The sequence below is a fragment of the Lemur catta genome, chromosome 15 (genome assembly GCF_020740605.2).
Source record: "Lemur catta isolate mLemCat1 chromosome 15, mLemCat1.pri, whole genome shotgun sequence".
NCBI classification, from domain to species: Eukaryota; Metazoa; Chordata; class Mammalia; order Primates; family Lemuridae; genus Lemur; species Lemur catta.
Genome location: NC_059142.1, coordinates 5,366,649 through 5,388,054, shown reverse-complemented (window position 1 = coordinate 5,388,054; position 21,406 = coordinate 5,366,649). Strand labels below are relative to the sequence as shown.

The following is a 21,406-nucleotide window of genomic DNA, read 5'->3' as shown; positions in this document are numbered from 1 at the left end:
GTCCTAAGCATTTCAGATAAGAGATACTACCCTATAATGTGTTGACATTTAATCAAGATCATTTAATCAATAAAATGTAAAACCAAATTACATATTTTGGAAATTTCTGAAATCTGTGAATTTTCTCTTTCTGCTAATGCCTCCCAAAGTAAAATTAAAGTGATGATTTAATATCCATTTGTTCACAGCTTTGTTTGCTGGCAAAATGCTTTAAGCCTGCCCTTCCATATCTTGATGTGGACATGATGGACATCTGTAAAGAGAATGGGGCCTATGATGCAAAGCACTTTTTATGTTACTATTATTATGGAGGGATGATCTATACTGGGCTGAAGAACTTTGAAAGAGCACTCTACTTTTATGAACAGGTAATATAATCATTTCTCTAAATGTCCCTGAGGTTGTCTTGAACTTGTGTGATCAAAAACATGTTCCCCAAGTTTAGAGCTGGAATGGATTGATCCCAAGGCCTCTTAAGTGTCAGGTAGAGGTTCTTTCAAAGACCGATTCTCTGTGATCATGTAAATGGTGGTAACTTGCTCCCGAAGTTGAAGAGCAGTACAAGTACAGAGAAGAGCGCTAATGAGTAGGTTCTAATGTAGGCTTTGCCACTTACACCCTATCTGATTTGGGGTAAGTTATGGCGTCTCTTGACCTTTATTGCTTCCTTTGCATATAGGGAAGAAGTTGAACTGAATGATCTTTGATGTGTCTTTTTATTCTAAAACCATGTGTGGTGTGAAGTTTTGTGAAATTTTATTTATTTTGATCAGTAAAACCTTATCATGATTTAAAATTCAAAGGATATTAAGGATATTAGTACACAATGAAAAGTCCCTCCCACCTTTGTCTGTGTCTGTGTAATGAGATGTATTACACAATTTGGTAGAATATTCTGGAGGTTTACTTAGAGTCCGAAAAAGAGATATAAATATTCATTAATACCAGTGTTTAATTCGTAGCATGTATTAAGGTAGTAAAGGATTCTAAAACTTTAAAGAGCTCACAGTTTGCTTGGAATTCTGACGTATAGTACACACAGCAGTGCCACACTGAGTGGTTGATTAGCCCTGCTGAGGGGACCTGAGGAGGGCCACCATTGGTGCTGGTACGTAGGCACAGTATCATTAAAGGACATGTCTAGTCAGGCTAAATCTTCAAAGTAACTCCTCTTTAAGTTAAGCCTACGCATTCAGAAAATGGTAAAAACACACTTCATAGCCAATGAATGCATTATCATGCTACAGTCCAATATATTTAATAACTCATGAGCAAACTAATAATGTTGAAATACCAAGATGATACAGGCATTAAAAAGGAAGGTGGTCAGTGCACTCAGGAAATATTTCTATCAGAAATAGTTAAATATTCAAAACATTTTTGATGTTTATAGGTATAATCCTTTTGCCTGAAGATATACTTATTCCCTGATTTTGACCTAATGACAAGCATCATCTAGTGTTATTCTACTTTATACAACTGTGGTTTTTTTGTTTTTGGGGGTTTTTTTTTTGAGAGACAGGGTCTTGCTCTGGTTGCCCAGGCTGGAGTACAGTGACATGATCATAGCTCACTGTAACCTTGAACTCCTGGGTTCAAATGATCCTCCCACTCCAGCCTCCTGAGTAACTGGGATTATAGGCATGTGCCACTATACCCAGCTAATTTTTTAATTTTTTGTAGAAATGAGGTCTTGCTGCGTTGCCCAGGTTGGTCTTGAACTCCTGGTCTCAAGCAGTCCTCCTGCCTCAACCTCCCAAAGTGCTGGGATTACAGGCACAAGCCACGACACCCTGCCACAACTGTGTTTTAATGATGTTGCAGTTGCAGATGATTATTATTACTTTAATTTCAGAAAATGATAAGGATGTTTTTCACAGCTTTAAGAAAAAATTCCAAAAGAAGGATACACTTATTGAAAAAAATTCTGATTATATACCACTGTATAAAGCAAAAAGTGAGAGTGTCTTCATTTTCTCATACCACTCAGATTGACCTCCTTAGTTTACTAGCTCCCAATTGATGGGAATTTAAGTTGATTCCAGTATTTCATAATTAAAAGTATTGCAATGGGAATCATACATGCGTCTTCATCTACTTACATGAATGTTTCTGTAGAATAATCTCAGATGAATGCCTTACAGTCTCAATGGTTTGGGTTTTGAGTTGGAAGTTATGAGCTGGACGGAGTATGATAGTTTTCAATTCTTTTAACCTTATAAATCCAATGAAAGGAAGTGAAAAGTCAGCCACAAAATGAGAGAAAATATTTGCAGATCCTATTTCTGATAAAGAACTTATATCCAGAATATATAAATCTCTTAATATTCAACAATAAAAATACTAAAATTTAAAAATGGGCAAGAGTTTTGAATAAACATTTCTCAAAGGAAGGTATACAAATGGCCAATAAGCACATGAAAACATACTCATTATCATTAGTAATTAAGGAAATACAAATCAAACCACAGTGTGATATGGTTCACACCCACCTAGGATGGGTAAGATTTAAAAAGATAAGCAATAACAAGTGTTAGTGAGAATCTGTAGAATTTAGAGCTCTCATAATTGCTGATGGGGTTGTAAAATGTTGCAGTCACAATTTGACTGTTCCTCACAATGTTAAACATAGTCACCATATGACCTAGCAATTTCACTCCTAGGAATATACCCAAGAGAAATGAAGACATCCACAAAAACATGTATACCAATGTTCATAGCAGCATTATTTATAATAGCCAAAAGGGGAAAACAACACATATGCCCATCAACTGAGGAATGGATAAACAAAGTGTGGTATATCCACACAGTGGAATATGATTCAACCACAAAAAGGAATGAAGTACTGATACATGCTACAACATGGATGAACTTTGAAAACATTATATTGAGTTAAAGAAGCCAATCACAAAAGACCACCTATTGTATGATGCTATTTATATGAAGTGTCCATAGAGACAGAAAGTAGATTTGTGGATGCCTGGGATTGGAGGAGAGGAGAGAATGGGAAAGGACTGCTAGGGTAGGGGTTTCTTTTTGGGGGGATGAAAATTAGGTATGAAATTAGGTAGTGGTGATAGTTTTGCAGCATAGTGAATATACCGAAAACCACTGAATTGTATACTTTAAGAGTAAACTTTATACTATGTCCATTGTATCTCAATAAAGCTGCTAGAAAAAAATAATGGGACATTTAATATAAGTACTGTTGCTTTATAATTGAAGTGATACATGTGGTTAATTGCTTTTTGCTGCTACAGCATGCTCTCTCTTCACACTAAACATTCTTCTCTTGCCCAGGCTATAACTACTCCTGCCATGGCAGTCAGTCATATCATGTTGGAATCGTATAAAAAGTATATTTTAGTGTCTTTGATATTACTGGGCAAAGTACAACAGCTACCAAAATATACATCTCAAATTGTGGGTAGATTCATTAAGGTAAGTTTTTTAAATAAAACTAATTTCTTACATGTGCATGTTCAGTATATAAAGAAATTATAATGATATAGTTCTGTAATTTTATAGTGATTTAACTCTCCTAGCAGCTTGAAATTAGCAGACATTTCTTAAATGTCCTCTGGGAGCTGCAGTTCACTCAGAATCTCTTAACTCCATTCCAGTCCATATACATCTGGTCACCTGATTGACATGGAATATTTCTTAGGAACCTGTTTTCAAACTTTTGCTCTGCATACTTACAGCTATACTTGTTTAAGCTCCTGTACAGGTTGATTTTTTTTTTCTTGTATTTCTTTGTTAACATTTTAGCCAAAATGTAGAAAAAACAGTGCTGGTTTGATTGAACTCTCAGTTTGCCCAAGTATTGGGAAATCTTACTAGAGCCCTTGGATGAGGACAACAGGGTCTGCTCACTGAACTTTTACTTTGGTTCTCACTGACAACCCAGCTTTGGGACCATGTTTAAAAATAAATTAACTATTGCTTTTTAAATTTTGTAAATACTTGTTCATGGTTTAACAAAAATTGAGCAGTTCAAAAGGGTTAGGAGGTCACAATCATTTTGATAACAATTTCACCCTGATTGTCCTTATCTAAAACTCAGAATTTTAAGATATCAATCAGAACCTCTTCCTGATGAGAAGATTTTCATGCTGGCTTATGGAAGATACCCCAGTGTCCTTTCGTTAAGAGCCCTCTTGTGGTTTTCATGGATCTAGTCAGAGGCAGGGAAGAGAGGATTCCTGGATTCCCATGGAAAAGTGATGTGCAGGGGCAGGTTTAGGGCAGCCTTACTCAGGTCATTTTAGAGAACTCCCATGAGTCCTTCAGGTGAGCCCTGAGCCAGCCTGTTTTAGAAGGAATGCTTTTATAAAGTGATGTCTTCATGGGTTGAGGACACTATTCACAAGAATTAGTGATTTATTTATGATGCCATAAATGGTGAAAAGAACACAGACTTCAGAGTCAGAGAGGTGGGTTTAGATCCAGTTTCTCCCTGTTGGTAGTTCTCCATTGGACCTCTCCACATTCTCTTGGACCTCTGTCCTAATTTCTTAATATTTAACATAGAGAATAATGTACATAAAATGCCTAAAGCAGCTCAGGCGCTTAGTAGGTCTATGGCCACTGCCTGTCTTCCTTCTTGCTAGCAGAAGTAGCAGATTGTCCCATTGAATCTGGTGAAGGGCTTTGTAAGTGAGAGGGTATGTATGTGAGGGTGTATGTAAGTTGGGAATAATGGACATTTTGCCACCTTTTTTCACCAGTATAATTTGTCAGTAGAAAAATAACCATTGATAAAGACATGCATTCCTTCACTAAATTCAGTGGGCTTTCACCTGCTGTGCCATCATTTGCTCTGCACTACAAAGTTTTGTTGACAGTAAATTACTCTGTAGTGAGTTTCTACCCTTGGTCTTAAAAACTAGGCATTTGCTTTGGGTAAATTATAATTTGTTAGGTAACAGTCTGTTGCTACTTGGCAACAGTATGGAATGTACTTGCTTAAAATACAGTACATAAGTGGTTTTTTGCTTCCTGTGCAAATTTTAGTCTGCTGAAGGTTTAATCTGTTTTTTTTTTCTTTGCCTCCTTCAAACCTTTAGCCTCTTAGCAATGCGTACCATGAGTTAGCACAAGTTTATTCAACCAATAACCCCTCAGAACTCCGAAACCTGGTGAACAAGCACAGTGAAACTTTCACTCGTGACAACAACATGGGACTGGTGAAGCAATGCTTGTCATCTCTTTATAAGAAGAATATTCAGAGGCTAACAAAGGTGAGGAAAGTGCTGCCTTTAGATGGCATCTCCTGACTCCCTCAGAGCCTGTTTCTCTTCTCTCTTTAGTGCAGAGGAAGCAGGTACAGGGACAAAGTATGGCAGAATTTGAGTACTAAGAGAGAAAGAACTCCCTTGTGATTGGTTTCTTAGAAAGAGTTTGATTTATACCTTTTGGTCTTTTCAGGGCTAGGGTATTTGAGAAGAGGAACAGGGGAAGAGGAAAGAAAGGTAGAAAACAAGACTACTTTGGAAAGCAGAGAGAGGCAACCTTAGAGAGGTCACCCACTCCAGATGGGCAGAGAAGACATACTGGTGACACGGACCTTAACCAGCCTTGGAACCTCTCAGGCTATGCCGATCTCTATGTGAACTTCTTATTTGAACATAGTGCTACTCTGACGTTACTGTTTAGGCCAGGGCTGTACAAGCTATGTGCAGTTGAGTTTTAGGATACAAGCAAATTATATAATTTTTCTTTTCAAGATGAAAATAACTTGCTGGTTTTTGATTATAGAAAATATGCTTATTATCAAGTTATCAAACAGTATAGAAAAGTATAAAAAATATGAAATCCTTTATATATTAGGAAGGCATATGCTGCAAGTAATAGGAATCCTACCAAGAGTAACTTAAACAAATAGAGGATTGGTTTTTCCTCTTGGGAAGCCTGGTCAGAGATCCAGCAGTTCACAACTGGTGAGAACCTGGTAAATCTGTTCCTGTGCATATCCTACGCCCTGCGTCAGCAGTGGTGACTCTGGGCGAAGGAGCTGAGGAGCCAGAATAGGTGCTGTTTGTTGCTAGGCTACCCAGCGATGGGAAAGGATGATGGATTTGGCGATGTGAGGACCTGGGGAAGGTGCCTTCCTGTAGCACCCTGGAGAAGAAGAGTGGCGAGTCAGGGTAACTGGCGATAGACAGACCATATAAGGATAAATGCCTCTAAGAAGAGGAAGGAAGATGAGGAGCGGATCACTAAACGAGAGAAGGAATTCCTTCCAAATATTCTAGACAGAGTAATCATAGCTTCCTGACTAACATAAGAAAATTAACAGTGAATTTATGATAAGTTAATTTGTAAGAGCAAAATGAATGGGAAACAGAAAGCAACTCAAGAAAGATCAAAAACAAATGTAATCTGGCTGAGCACAGTGGCATGTGCCTGTAGTCCCAGCTACTTAGGAGGTGGAAGGATCACTTGAGCCCAGGAGTTCAGGTCCAGCCTGAGCAATATAGTGAGATGTCCTATCTCTTTTAAAAAAAAATGTAACCTTTCAGCCAGAGAAAAACCAACTTGACCCACAAGTTAAAGAGACCAGAATCTAAGAGACTCAAGGTAACACGCAGCGTAATTCTCCCCACAAAATTTTTTTTTTGGGCTAGGTGCCAACAGAACTTTTCTTAAGTAAATTCCTGTCTTTTACGATCAAAAGGTAGCCATTCAAAAATAGCTGCACTCTGTGCTTGGAAGTAGAGATCGGGACCCCTTTTCCCCTCTGCACACCACTGCACATGTAGCCACTGCTGTTACCACTGGAGGCTGGGACAGACAAGTCAGAGGGCTGCCTGTCGGGGGTTTTGAGTGGGTACTGCAACCCCAATGGTGGCATGGCCTCAATGCTTGGGCATGCAGGGCAGGGTCCCTTGTCCCCTCTGCATGGCATTGCATGCCTGGGGCTGTGGTAGTGACCCCCCATCACAGCTACTGCCAACACAAATGCACACCACTCAGGATCCAGAAGATTATCCTGGTACTGCTACTGCCATCACCCACACCACACTGGCTGCCCAGGGACCTGATAACCTGCTCAAGCATCCAAACCACTGCTGCCACTACTAGCGTCTGAACAAGCCACCTGAAGGCCCACGAAACAAGCCATCTGGTCTTGCTAACACTGGTGCCAGCATACGCTACCCTGGGGCCCAAGAACAGGCACACTTATCCCACTACTACCACGACCAGGGCCTGAAAACTGGCCCACCTGGCATCCCTGTCCCCATCAAAATGTCACCAAAGCCTCCATTAATAACCACATCCTAAACCACCAAGGAAATCACAGATACCACTGATGCGGGTTACAGCCAAAGAAATCATACAGAGACTACACTACTGCACACACCCAGAATCAAAGCCAAAGGGCCCTGCGTAACCAACACCACTGCTATATCTTCAGGAAAAAGTCCTCCCCTACAAAAGTAAATCAAAAAATTGAAAGAAGTGACCATTAACACTAGATGCACAGGAAACATGATAAAGCAAGGAAATATGCCACTTGCAAAGGGACACACAATTCCCCACCAACATCCCTATTAAAAAGAAATTTATCAAATTCTGGGAAAATAGCTCAAAATTATGATACTAACGAAGCTCAATGAGATACAATTGAATTCAGAACAATGCAAAGAAATCGCAAAAACAATTCAAGGTATGGATGAGAAGTTTACCAAAGAGATGTATATCATTAAAAAGAACTAAAAAGAAATTGTGTAACCGAAGAACTCCTTGAATGAAATATAAAATACACTTGAAAGATTCAACAATAGATTAAATCAGGCAGAAGAAAGAATCTCATAAGCAAAGACAGATCTTTTTGAAATAACCCCGATAAAAATAAAGAAAAAAGAACAAAGCCTTCATAATATGTGGCACAAATAACATGAGAACAAATAACATGAATTGTCAATATCCCAAAGGTGAAGAAAAAACAAAAGGGTTTGAAAACCTATTTAACAAAATAATAGATGAAAACTTTCCAAGTCTACCAAGAGATTTCCACATCCAGATACAGGAGGCCAGGTGAGCCTCAAACCGATACAATACAAAAAGGTTTTCTCTGTGGCACATTATAGTTAAACTGTCTAAAGTCAATGACAAAGAGAAAATTGTAAAAACAGCAAGAGGAAACCAGTTAACCTGTAAAGGAGTCCCCATCAAACTAATAGGGGGCTTCTCAGCAGAAACCTTACAGGCCAGGAGAGAATGGGATGATATATTCAACATGCTGAAAGAAAATCAACAGCCACCCATGGATACATTGTCCAGCAAAATTATCCTTCATAAATGAACGGGAAATAAAATCTTTCCCAGATGAGCAAACGAAACGCTAAGAGAATTCATCACCACTAGACTGGCCTTATAAGGGAGTCCTTAACCTGGAAGTGAAAGGATGACAGTTACCATCATGAGAACACACCAAAATATAAAATCTACTGCTAAAGCAAATACACAAATGAAGAAAAGACTCAAAATCACAGAAAATCACAAACCACAAAGACAACCAGTAAGTGAAAAAGAAAGGAAAAAAGAATATACAAAACAACCAGAAAACAGTTAACAGTGACAGGAGTAAAACCTCACATATCAATAATGACCTTGAATGTAAACAGATTAAATTTTCCACTTAAAAGATACAGACTGCCTAAATGGATAAGAAAACATGATATGACTGTATGCTGCCTATAAGAAATGTACTTGTAAAGACACACATAGACTGAAAGTAAAGGAATGGAAAAAGATATTCCACACAAATGGAAACCAAAAGCAAGCAGGAATAGCTGCTGCTCATACCAGATAAAAGACTTTAAGTCAAAAACAGTTAAAAAAAAAAGACAAGATCATTACATAATGATAAAGGGTTCAATCCAACAAGAGGATATAACAATTCTAAGTATATATGTACCCAAGGCTGGAGCACTCAGATTCATAAAGCAAATATCACTAGATCTATTATTGTATTGGAGAGAGAGACTCCAATATAATAATGGAGGGGAACTTTAACACCCAACTCTCAGCAGTGTACAGATCATCTAGATATCCAACTTTCAGCATTACACATTATCTAGACAGAAAGTCAACAAAGAAACATTAGAAACAGAAGGACAAATACAGCATGTTCTCACTTATAAGTGGGAGCTAAATGACGAGTACATATGGACACAAAGTATAGAATGATAGACAGTGGAGACTTGAAAGAGTGGTGGGGTTGAACAAGTGGAGGATGAGAAATTACTTAATGTGTACAATGTACATTATTTGGGTAAGGGGTACACTTACAGCCCTGACTTCACCACTACGCAGTATATACGTGTAGCAAAATTACACTTGTATCCCATAAATTTATACAAATAATAAACACTGGACTTAAACTGGACTTTAGACCAAACGGACCTAACAGACACAACTGCAGTTATCCAACAACTGCAGAATACACATTGTTCTCATGAGCACATGGAACATTCTCCAGGATTGACGGTTAGGCCACAAAACAAGTCTCAAGAAATTTTTAAAAATTGAAATCATATCAAGTATCTTCTCAGACTGTAATGGACTAGAACTAAAAGTGAATACCAAGAGGAACTTTGGAAACTATACAAATACATGGAAGTTAAAGGACATGCTCCTGAATTACCATTGGATCAATGAAGAAATCAAGGAGGAAATTTTAAAAAAATTCTTAAAGCAAGTGGAATGCAATATACTAAAATCTGTGGGACACAGCAAAAACAGTGCTAAGAGAGTTTACAGCAAAAAAAACAAAACCAACCCATTTCAAATAAACAATCTAATGAAGCATCTAAAGGAACTAGAAAAGCATAAACAAACCAAATCCCAAGGAAGCAGAAGAAAATAAATAATAAAGATCAGAGCAGAACTAAATGAGGTAAAGACTGAAAAAAACAATACAAAGGATCAACCAAATGAATAGTTGGTTCTTCAAAAAAGATAAAATTGATAAGCCACTGACTAACCAAGGAAAGAAGAGAAGACCTAAATAAGCAAAATGAGAAATGAAAAAGGAGGCATTACAACTGATACTACAGAAATATAAAAGCACCTATATGCTAACAAACTGGAAAACCATGAGGAAATGGATAAATTTCCTGGAAACATACAACCTGCCAAGATTGAATCAAGAAGAAATAGAAAACTTGCACAGAAAATAATGAATAGTGAGGCTGAATCGGTAATATTAAGTCTCCCAACAAGGAAAAGCCCAGGACCAGCTGGATTCACTGCCAAATTCTACCAGATGTGTAAAGAAGAAATGATACCAATGCTCTTCAAATTATTCCAAAAAGTTGAAGCAGAAGAAATTCTGCTTAACTCATTCTGTAAGGCCAGAATTACCGTGTTATCAAAACCAGACAAGGACACAACAAAAAAAGAAAACTACAGGCCAGTATCCCTGATGAACATACATGCTAAAATCCTCAATAAAATACTAGTCAACTGAATCCAGCAGCACGTCAGAAAGATAACACAACCATGATCAAATTGAATTTATCCCAGAGATGCAAGGATGGTTCAACATGTACAAATCAATGAACATGACATACCACATCAACAGAATGAAGGACAGAAAACATATGATTATCTCAATAGACACAGAAAATGCACTTGACAAAATTCACACCCCTTCACAAGAAATACTCAACAAACTAAGCATAGAAAGAACATACCTCAAAATAATAAAGACCATGTGTGACAAGCCCACAGCTAACATACTGAATGGGGAAAAGTTGAAAGCCTTTCCTCTAAGATCTGAAACAAGACAAGGATGCTCACTTTTACCACTCTTATTCAACATAGTACTGGAAGTCCTAGCCAGAGCAATCAGGAAAGAAAAAAGAAATAAATCCAAATTGGAAAAGAGGAAATCAAATTGTTTCTCTTTGCACACTATATGATCTTATCTCTAGAAATAAGATATAAGTCAAAAGACTCCATCAAAAAGCTCTTAGTACTGATTTAAAAAATTCAGTAAAGTTGCAGGACACAAAATCAATGTACAAAAATCAGTAGTGTTTCTATGCTCTTATAATGAAATAGCCAAAAAGAGAAATCAAGAAGGCGGTCCCCTTTGGAATAGCTGCAAACAAAACAAAACCAAAAACCTAGGAATAAATTTAACCAAGGAGATGAAACTCTACAAGGGAAACTACAAAACACTGATGAAAGAAATTGAAGAGAAAACAAACAAATGGAACGACATCCATGCTCATAGATTGGCAGAATTAATATCATTAAAATGACCATACTGCCCAAAACAATCTACAGATTCATTGCAATCCCTATCAAAATACCAACATAATTTTTCATAGAATTAAAAAAAAAAACTGTCCTAAAATTTGTATGAAACCAAGGAAGAGCCCAAATAACTAAAGCAATCGTGAGTACAAAGAACAAAGCTTGAGGCATCACACTACCTGACTTTTAAATATATTGTAAGACTATAGTAACCAAAACCACATGGTATTGGTATAAAAATAGGCACATAGGTCAGTGGAACAGAATAGAGAATGCAGAAATAAATCCACATATTTACCGCCAACTGATCTTTGACAAAGCTGCCAAGACAACACATTGGGGGAAGGACACTCTCTTCAGTAAATGGTGCTGGGAATACTGGATAATCATATGTGAAAGAATGGAACCAGACCCCTATCTGTCACCATAGGCAAAAGTCAACTCAAGACGGAGTAAAGATTTAAACATAAGAACTGAAACTATAAAACTACTAGAAGAAAACATAGGGAAGACTTTTTAGGACATTGGACCACGCAGAGATTTTATGGCTAAGACCTTAAAAGTGCAGGCAACAAAAACGAAAGTAGACAAACGAGACTGTGTTAAAGTAAAAAGCTTATGCACAGCAAAAAAAACAAAAAACAGAGTGACGAGATACTTCCTGAATGGGAGAAAATATTTGCAAATTACTCATCCAACAGGGAACCAATATCTAGAATGTATACAAGGAACTCAAACAATTAAAAAAAAAAAAAAACAACCAAGTAATCCCATTAAAAAATGGGCAAGCTTACCGGGGAGGCTGAGGCAGGAGTATCACTTGAGCCCAGGAACTCAAGGGTGTAGTAACCTATGATCATACCACTGCACTCTAGCCCGGGTGGAGTGATAGATGCCAGAGACTGGGAAGGGTGGGTGGGGGAAAGGGAAATGAACAGATTGTTGGTTATGGATACAAACATACTGTTAGATAGAAAAAATATGTTTTAATGTTTGATAGCCAACTAGGGTGACTAAGCAACAGTATGTATATTTTCAAAGTTACTAGAATGGAAGACTTGAAATAATATTAACAACATAAAAATCATAATAAACACTCAAGATGATGGATACCCCCAAATACCCTGACATAATCATTATATATTCTGTGCACGTAACACTCACATGTACCCTATTAATATGCAAATTATTATTTATCAATAAAAAAATAGCTGCACCCCATTTGTGACTAGTAATTGAGGTTTAGATGAAAGAATACAGATGTTAACAAGGATAAAAGATGGTACATATTCAGAAAGATGTTAAATTGTAAAATGGCAAATGAAAATTAATTGAAGAATTAGAACTTAAGAAATCTAATGGTTAGGCATCACTGCAAATCAGTTAACTATCTTGTGGGATGGGATGTTCAACTACGGTTTATCACTTTGGAATAAGTTGGTAGCTTATACTTTGAGAAGTCAGTATAGTCAAATGCATTTTTCTATTTGGGATAGGATAGACCCAGAGTAAGAGTTTGACCAAACAAACAGGAAGGGTCTCAAGATGGTCGTTCCAAGGCTGGGCCCACGGCTCACAAAGTCATCAAGGTCCTAGGTCCTTTGTGTGCTGACTCCTGGTGGATTCTGGTACACTGAACTCACAAGCACCGCCGAGGGAACCAAAGAAGGGCCACCACAAGGTGTGGTAGACAAGGACAGTGTCATTAAAGGATGTGTCTAGTCAGAAGGTTAAATCTCTGATGGTGGCTGCTAAATTTCTGGCATCATGTCCTAGTGCCAGAATAATTGAAGGGGGAAACATCAAAATATTTTCTAGCCAAGTTAGTCTCTTTCTTACTAGAAAATCAGAAAATCAAAAGCTTTTCAAGAAGTCTGAAGAGGTACACTGTGAATCAGTGTCAGTGACAGGAACTCTGTCTCATGTCATTGCTGGCTGGAAGATGGCTAGGGACAGGGGTTCAAACTGCCACCTCCAATGCTGAAAGATTACTCTTGTTATTAACATTTTGGTGAAAGTTTTTCTGGGTTCCTCTTGCTTCTCTGTCTCTTTTCTGTATGTATGTGTAGACACTCTCAATTGTGTGTATTGGGATCATACTCTGTGCTAGCCTCTTGCCCTGCATTTTTTGTTCAACGTACCATGAGCTCTTTTCCATGGCAACATAAGCCTCTATCATAGTTACCTTACGGAGTAGTTCCTCATATGAATGGATCATAATTTATTCAGACAATCCTCTACTGATGGACATTCAAGTAGAAGTTTCTATATATTTTCAAATAGGAAAAATGATAGTTTTATGTATTTAGAAATGTTTATTTTTGAATCCTCATTTGTGTTAAACTATGTGCTTCTGAAAATTAGCAATAATTTAAATTTCTTAGGTGCTGTTGTGTAAACTATAGGTAGGTTTTCCGATCATTGGCTTATCAAGAGTTTTTAAAATCAGAGTTTTAACATGCGCAGCTTTGAAAATGCCATTGTTGTAAATATTGCCAGCTGCTATTGAAAAAGAGCTCCTGTAATTTGTTCCTGAGAGGGGGCATTTTCATGAGATCCCAAGCAGAGCAGTGGCAAGCAGTGGTTTCCCTTGTGCACAATTGTGTAGCCTCTTTTGTTTAACTCTCTCGTTTGTTTAAAAATTTTAACTTTGAATTTTGAAGGATGAATGTAATTTTTTAGTTTTATTTTATATAATAATACATTTACAATACAGAATTCAAAAGATAAAAATTTCCATAATGATGTACATATCTTAGATTCCTTTTCAGTTCTTATATATGGAAAATTAACCTTTTGTCATTACTCCTCCAGGAAACTAATGACTAACACCACTGGGTTTATCAATTTCAAGTCATCTTCACAAACAAATTTCATACAGCAATGGGAAGAACTCTGAACACATCTAATGAAATGTCTTTCCTCTGTTGTTTCTACCTGTGATTAATTCTACTTCTGACTTGCAGACCTTTTTAACGCTATCATTACAAGATATGGCAAGTCGTGTGCAGTTATCTGGACCTCAAGAGGCAGAAAAATATGTTCTACACATGGTAGGTGTGTTTTTGTTTAAAAACTAATTAATGGATTTTTGTCCTTGTAAAAGTAACAGGTGTTCATTATGGGAAATATTAAAAAGGAGAAAGACGGGGAACTTGGAAAGGCAAACACTATTGACATTCTGGTCTATTTCCTCAGTGTCTATACGGTTTTCCAGTCATAGTGTACTCATATGATACACACCATGGTTATGTCCTATTTGTGCTCCTTATTCATTATATTTACGTATTTTCATTATCAGAGTCTTTGTAAAGCTTATTTAAAACACCCATGAAATATTTTGGATATAAAGAGGCATAAGTAGTATGACTGTGCTGATCTGTGATGTGATCACAGGCTTGTTCCCGTATGCACATCAAAGGCCCACTGCAGCATCAGAAAGCTTTGCTGAACTGCAGTGTGCTTAGTGATGGCGTCGATTCGTGTTCTAACTCAGTCCCTTACCTCATCAAGAGCAGGTGTCAGTCCTGCTTACACCGAGCAGCACTGACACAAAGGAGGCGAGAGCACACACCCATGTGCTCAGCACCCAACCTAAGAAATAAAATAGGACCCTCTTCTTCATCACTTCCCAGTTGCATCTCCTGCTCTTAGCCCGACCCTCACCAGTCAGTTTGGATAAGCCTCCTTTAACACATTAAGTGCCATCTGAGTTGTATTTGACTCACACTAGTTTTGAGCCTGGGGCTTCATGAAGCATATGTAACTCACATGTCTCTTTACCTCGCATACATGTTATGTGATGCGTGGCCCCCTGCAGTTGATTCGTGAAAATCTTGTTGATGTTCTTATTGTTACAATTAATATTGACAATTTAATTCTAAAAATGTGGATTAACTGAAGTCAATAAATTTTGTTTTTCTATTATGTTTACCTTTAAATTATACTTAATTCTGACAAGTCAAGAAAAACATTTTACCCTTATGAACATTTTTCAAGTTTTCACATTACTTTTTACATTACTAATTTTCAAGTTTTTAAGATTGATGTGCATTTCAGGGAAAAGCATTCTACACAAAGGTACACATTACATTTGCTGCATTTCCATATAACTCATGCACAGAAAACAATAAAAAATAACAAATTTTTCATTAAATTAGAAAGGATCATTTTGTTTTTGAAGTTTTTATTCTGTTTTTATAATAAAACACTGTGGCCCAAAGGAAAAATATTTTTTTCTAGTGTGGCAGTCAATGTGTTAAATGACTACGTGATAACCCACCAAGCTAATATAATCTACCTACCTATTCAGTTATGTAAATACATAGCTCTGATCTGGTTTCAGTCCACTGAAAACAAACGTGTTCTTGGCCCAGGGCATGTAAAGCTTTATATGATATCCCCTGATTTCAGAATTAGGAGTAATGAAACTAATTTCCCTTGTGATAATGAAGTATTTTATTTCGATAGTTCAATTTACAAATGTTCTGAAGGTTTTTTTTTTTCCTTCAACATAATCCTCAACATGCACACACACCAGTCAAAACCAAAACTATCTGACTTGACCAGCCTTGGAGTGTCTGCTAAGAGCACCTCATTAACCAAACAGGGGTTACACAGAATGAGAAAGCTACAGACTCCTTCCCCAAGGAACTCACTGTTCAGTGATAAGAGGAAGTCCATGAGAGATGATGACACCAGCCAGGACGTACAAGCTAGTGAAACGCTTTGAAGGGGTCAAGGGGTGGGGGATTAGATTTTGAACACTTGTGTGACCAGTCCAGACACCCTGACAGGCTCTGAAGCAGTGGTTCTCAGCTGGAGTGACTTTGTCTGCCAGGAGACATTAGACACTGTCTGGAGACATTTTTGGTTGTTACAGCTGAGAGTGATACTGGCATCTAATGGATACAGGCCAGGGATGCTGCTAAACATCCTGCAGTACACAAGGCAGCCCCACACAACAGAGAATTGTCTGGCCCAACATGTCAAACCTTACCCTGGAATGAAAGGTCTGTGTGGATAGGGATTTGTTTTTAAGTAAACATTGCAAAAGTACACTTAAGTGTACAGCTAAACACATTTTCACAAAGTGAAGGTGTCTGTGGTGCCAATACCTAGATGAAGGAACAGAATATGACCAGCACCCCAGAAACATCCCTTGTGCCTGCTTCCAGCCCTATTTCTGGCTGGAAAGGTCCTTGTTATTCTGATTTCTAACATCCTATTTTAGTTGTTTTTGAGCTTTATATAAACGAAAACATTACAGTATATACTTTTTTGGGATCTGGCTTTTTTTGCTCAGCACTGTGAGAGTCATACATGATGTATGTAGCTGTAGTTCATTCGTTTTTCAGGGCTACAATATTCCACTGTAGGAGTATACCTTTCCCTTCCAATTAGGTGTACATTTGGGTTGTTTTGAGTTCTGGTTATTATGAGTAGTGCTGCTGTGGTGAACCTAGCTCCAAATTTTTTTTTTTTTTTTTTAAAGAGATAGGATCTTGCTCTCTCACCGAGGCTAGAGTGCAATGGTGAGATCATAGCTCACTGTAACGAACTCCTGGGCTCAAGCAGCACTCTTGCCTCAGCTTCCCGAGCAGCTAGGACTACAGGCACAAACCACTGTGCCTGGCTAATTTTTAAATTTTTTTGTAGAGACAGGTTCTCGCTATATTGCCTGGGCTGGTCTTGAACCCCTGGCCTCAAGCAATCCTCCCATCTTGGCCTCCCAAAGTGCTGGGATTACAAGTGTGAGCCGTTGTGCCTGGCTAAATTTCTTTTGGTATATTCCATCTGCTTTTTAAAGAGGCAGCTCTCTATGATCATATAGAGAACTGTGCATTCTATTTAACATGTGTTGGGCTAGTTGCTATTTTATTAAATAGCATCTGCCTGTTCCAAGGCTAGAAAGGGGTAGGCCAGTTTAGACAGCTCATTTCCACTTCTAACAAATGGGCGAATCATTATCACACTGTGGAACCTTTTGTTAGGAATAAAAATATCTGTTTGGGACTTTTATTGGCATCTCACTTTTTAACTTCAGGACAGGATTAACTTCATGGACAGGATTTGGCTTTGAGGATCAGTTAAATAAATCTGGAGTCATTGATGCAAATAAGAACATGTGCCTTGAAACTACCTTGGAATCAGCAGTGGTTGTTTTCTTGAAGGATCAGAAGATAGTTTCCCCTGGGATGAAATGAAAATGTGTTAGGTTTCACTTTTAAAATGTAATGGCAATGTAAATTATATCTCAATAAAAATGATGTTTAAAAATGCAGGGGTACCTCAAAAGTGTGCTAAGTGAAACCAGACACAAGAGACTACACAGTATATGATTCCATTTATAGGATATATTCAGAAAAGGCAAAACGATACAGACAGAAAGCAGATTAGTGGTTTCTAGGGGTTAAGAGGAGGAGGGAACGGGGAGTGACTACTAATGGGTATGGGGTTTTCTTTTGGGGTGATGAAAATGTTCTAGAACTAGATGGAGATGGTCATTGTACAACATTGTAAATGTATTAAATGTCAACGAATTACTCACTTTAAAAATGGTTAGTTATGTGGATTTCCCCTCAGTAAAATATGTAAGGGCAAGGATTTTATGCATATCAATTTTGCACCTCTTAGCATCTGTAATGGTACCTAGTAAACAGTAGGTGTTCAGTAAATACTTGTTGACTAAACAGGTGGTACTTAAAAATATACAAGTTTATTTATGAACATGTTACTTTCTTTACTTTTCCCTGATTATATTGAATGACTGTTCACATAGTGTTCCAGTCTAAACTTCTTTCCTGATTATTTTTATTTTTATTTTTTTTTTTAGATAGAAGATGGTGAGATTTTTGCAAGTATTAATCAGAAAGATGGTATGGTCAGTTTCCATGATAACCCTGAAAAATATAATAACCCAGCTATGCTTCATAACATTGATCAGGAGGTAAACGTGATTGCCAGGTTTTGATTTTTTGTTACATTTGAAATAATGCCCCTATGCTCCAGGATAATTTTAGTTGGAAGTAGAGGTACTTCCTGATCTATGAACATCTTAGTTCCTAGGAAGTTAATTTCAAAGTGGACTGCTTAAAACTCTTCCAGATTGTGTGCTATAACTACATGGTGGATTAGATATCCCAATGAGCTCACCAAAATCTGCTTTAACTGGAAAGCACTGGAAGGGTCTAGTATAATTTTATCTATAGCCAACTCCCACTTCCAATATAGAGCCTTGTTTCTGTGGCAGAATCTCTGTGGAGTTACAGGTTGGGAGGTTAGTAAACATCTCTCCCTGTGTCAGGAGCAGTGTGGGTGGCTGGAGAGGAGAAAGCCCTCCCCAAAGGTCCCCATCAGGCAGCAGCATAGGCCACAGAAGTGGCCACCTCTTGTCTCCTGAAGGCATGCTGTCCTAGTGGCGGGCTGGCTTCTGGAGCATGAGAGGTGGTTGTGTCTGTGTCTTACCTCTGAGAGGAGAAATGATTGGACCAAACACTAAATCTCAGAATCCTAAAAGCAACACATAGCATTATAACATAGGATACCTCCACAATTCTTTTGTAATTTTAAAATTAAAAAATAAAACCTGAAAACTAAGTTGTTTTGGTAACTCAGTTGATGACAAAATGTCACCTGAAATGATGTGTAGTCTCATTTACCTCAGTATGAATAGACTTCAGTTTCACTGCAGAAGAGACTGATGTGTGTTTGATTATGGGCTGCTGCCTAGATCCTGCTGGGATGTTAGGAAATATACAGAGCTTGTACTGTATTAACTCTCTAACTCCAAAATAGTCTGACTCCAAAACTTACCTAGCCTCGGGGATTTCAGATCAAGGGATTGTGAACCTCTGTAGCACTTACATTAATAGTCTAGGTTAAAAAGGATGCAACTGATCTAAACCCGCTGCTCACATTACAATGTGCCTGTCGTGCAGATGCTGAAGTGCATAGAGCTGGATGAGCGGCTGAAGGCCATGGACCAGGAGATCACGGTGAACCCCCAGTTCGTGCAAAAGGTGAATAGGGGTTCCTCTCATTACAAGAAGTGGGCTGGGTGGAGAAGGAGGGGTCTTGCCACATCAGGCACAGGAACTTGGCTTCAAGTTATTAAATATTTCTTGAAAACTTTTATCAGTAAGTTCACAGAGAAATACTAGTTGAGAACATTTTCAAATGAGGGCCTGGAAGTGTGCTTAGGGATGCTTATGGTGGTGTCTGCTGTCATTGTTGACAGGGTGCCTTTCCCCTAGGAGGGAGGGAGTGAGTATATGGTGTGCTCCTTTGGGGCTGGGGGGAAACCCTTGACAAAGGCAAACAAAAATAACACTGCTTACTCTCCCCTTTACAGAGTATGGGCTCGCAAGAAGATGATTCAGGAAACAAACCATCCAGTTACTCTTGAAGCTAACATCCATCCTGAGTTAAGCAAGAGAAACTGTCACCTTGGCCAGTGGCAAGTGTTAGGAGGGCAGCAGGGAGGACCACGCCTGTGTCACCTGGACATTAAGAAATTAAATTTTGTTTTGACATCTGTAGTCCTATGCGCTTTCAGAAAACCATTCTCTCTGCAAAGAAAGGAAAAAAATTTTCAAACTTTAGTCTGTTGTGGATTTATTTATCCTCAGATTATTGTTATTGCATTAAATCTACCTTTTTGTTGTAAATTGCTCGAACATCAATGTGTCTTCTGTATCACTTTATCCCTGTGAAAACTTTTAACGAACACATTCATTATGAACAGAAATAGTTGGATTTTAGGAATTTTTGGAAGATTTGTATCTAAAATTTAATATCAGTGTCCTGAAAGGAAAAAAAAAAAAAGCTGGGTGAGCCCATAAGGCCTAAGGTAATTTTTAAAATTAAACTTGCATTGTAGTGACAGTATGAATTGTGCATTATGAGATACTGTTGGCTCTTAAGCACTTTCTAATCTTTGTGCTTTTGTAGTCTTGAGAATGGTGTTTTTCCCCCTCTACCTCTAGTTTTTAAGAGACAAATGGCAGGCTTTCCCACTTTCTCTTCTCAAAGCATTTCAGGTAAATTGCAAAGGTACATTTTGATTATGTTCAGGGTCCCTCTTCCCATGTGAGTTTGGACTGGGATTCACTGACTTAACCTTGGAATGGAGTGGAGAAGATTAAAGTTTGGTCAGATTAAAATACATCAAATTTGGTCCTCAAAAAGCATTTCTTTCTTGCAACATTCACCTTTTTAAATGTTTCAAGTTGTGTGGTAAATCACATTTTCATTATTTAAAAAAGAAACTCTTAAACCTCATGAGTCATGTAAATAGTTACTCCTGGTAGAGACCAAACGTAGGCTTTGCAGGCCATATGGTCTGTTGTAAGTACTCTGCGTAGCTGCAGGGAAGTGTACACCCATAAATAAGTGACTGTGGTATGTTTCAATAAAACTTTATTTATACAAAAGTAAGTAGTGGGCTGGATATGACCCACTGTAGTTTGCTGACACCCCTCATCTAAACTCTCAAATTCGCTAGCTCTCAAATTAGTACTACTTTGTGGGTTATATCACTTTGACTTAGACTTACATATACTTGCACTTAGAAAAGAGAAAATATTTAATCAGAATTATCTTTTATCTGGGTAGTGAATTATGGACCCTGTTTTGTTTTGTCTTTTAAAAACCAAAATCATCTAAAATGTGTTTGAGAACTAGTGGCTGACAGTCATGACTATGTAAGTCAAGAGTAACTCATGAGATTCTAATGATGTGAACACTATTTTTTACCAAGGTGGATTCATTAAAATACATTGTTTGGAAACTTTGAACTCCAAAGGGGTATGGTATTTAGTACCTTGTCCTACTACCTGCAAACCAATACTCCTTGCCCCTCCTGAGGCAGTGTTTGAGGGGAAGTGCTGGTCACTACTGTCTTTCAGCTTTAACCCGCCCCACTTCCATATTCTGCTTTTATTCTGGGGCTGGACCTCTGCAAAGCAGCAGGAAAAGGGGACTAGACTCTGGGAAGGAGAAAGGGGCAGGGGCCTTGCAGGGATGGTTCCCGTGGTAGCGGTTGGTTCCAATTTGCAGTTTCCCCCCATGCTGCTGGAATTAGCTTCAACACGGCCTTTAGAGATACAGGGCCCGGGAGGCAGGCCTCCCC

The 21,406-nt window shown here is 38.1% G+C and overlaps 1 protein-coding gene across 1 annotated transcript in view; it reads left to right on the top strand.

Annotated features, from left to right (window-relative positions):
* Nucleotides 1–19,943, top strand: part of COPS3 (COP9 signalosome subunit 3) — a 30,708-nt gene extending 10,765 nt beyond the window's left edge. The window contains exons 6-12 of the mRNA XM_045526848.1: nt 189–368; nt 3,301–3,441; nt 5,070–5,243; nt 14,241–14,327; nt 18,110–18,223; nt 19,215–19,295; nt 19,628–19,943. Of these exons, the coding sequence (XP_045382804.1) occupies nt 189–368; nt 3,301–3,441; nt 5,070–5,243; nt 14,241–14,327; nt 18,110–18,223; nt 19,215–19,295; nt 19,628–19,681 (831 nt within the window). The 3' untranslated portion in view covers nt 19,682–19,943. The remainder of the gene's footprint in view (nt 1–188; nt 369–3,300; nt 3,442–5,069; nt 5,244–14,240; nt 14,328–18,109; nt 18,224–19,214; nt 19,296–19,627) is intronic.
* The last annotated feature ends 1,463 nt before the right edge of the window (nt 19,944–21,406 follow it).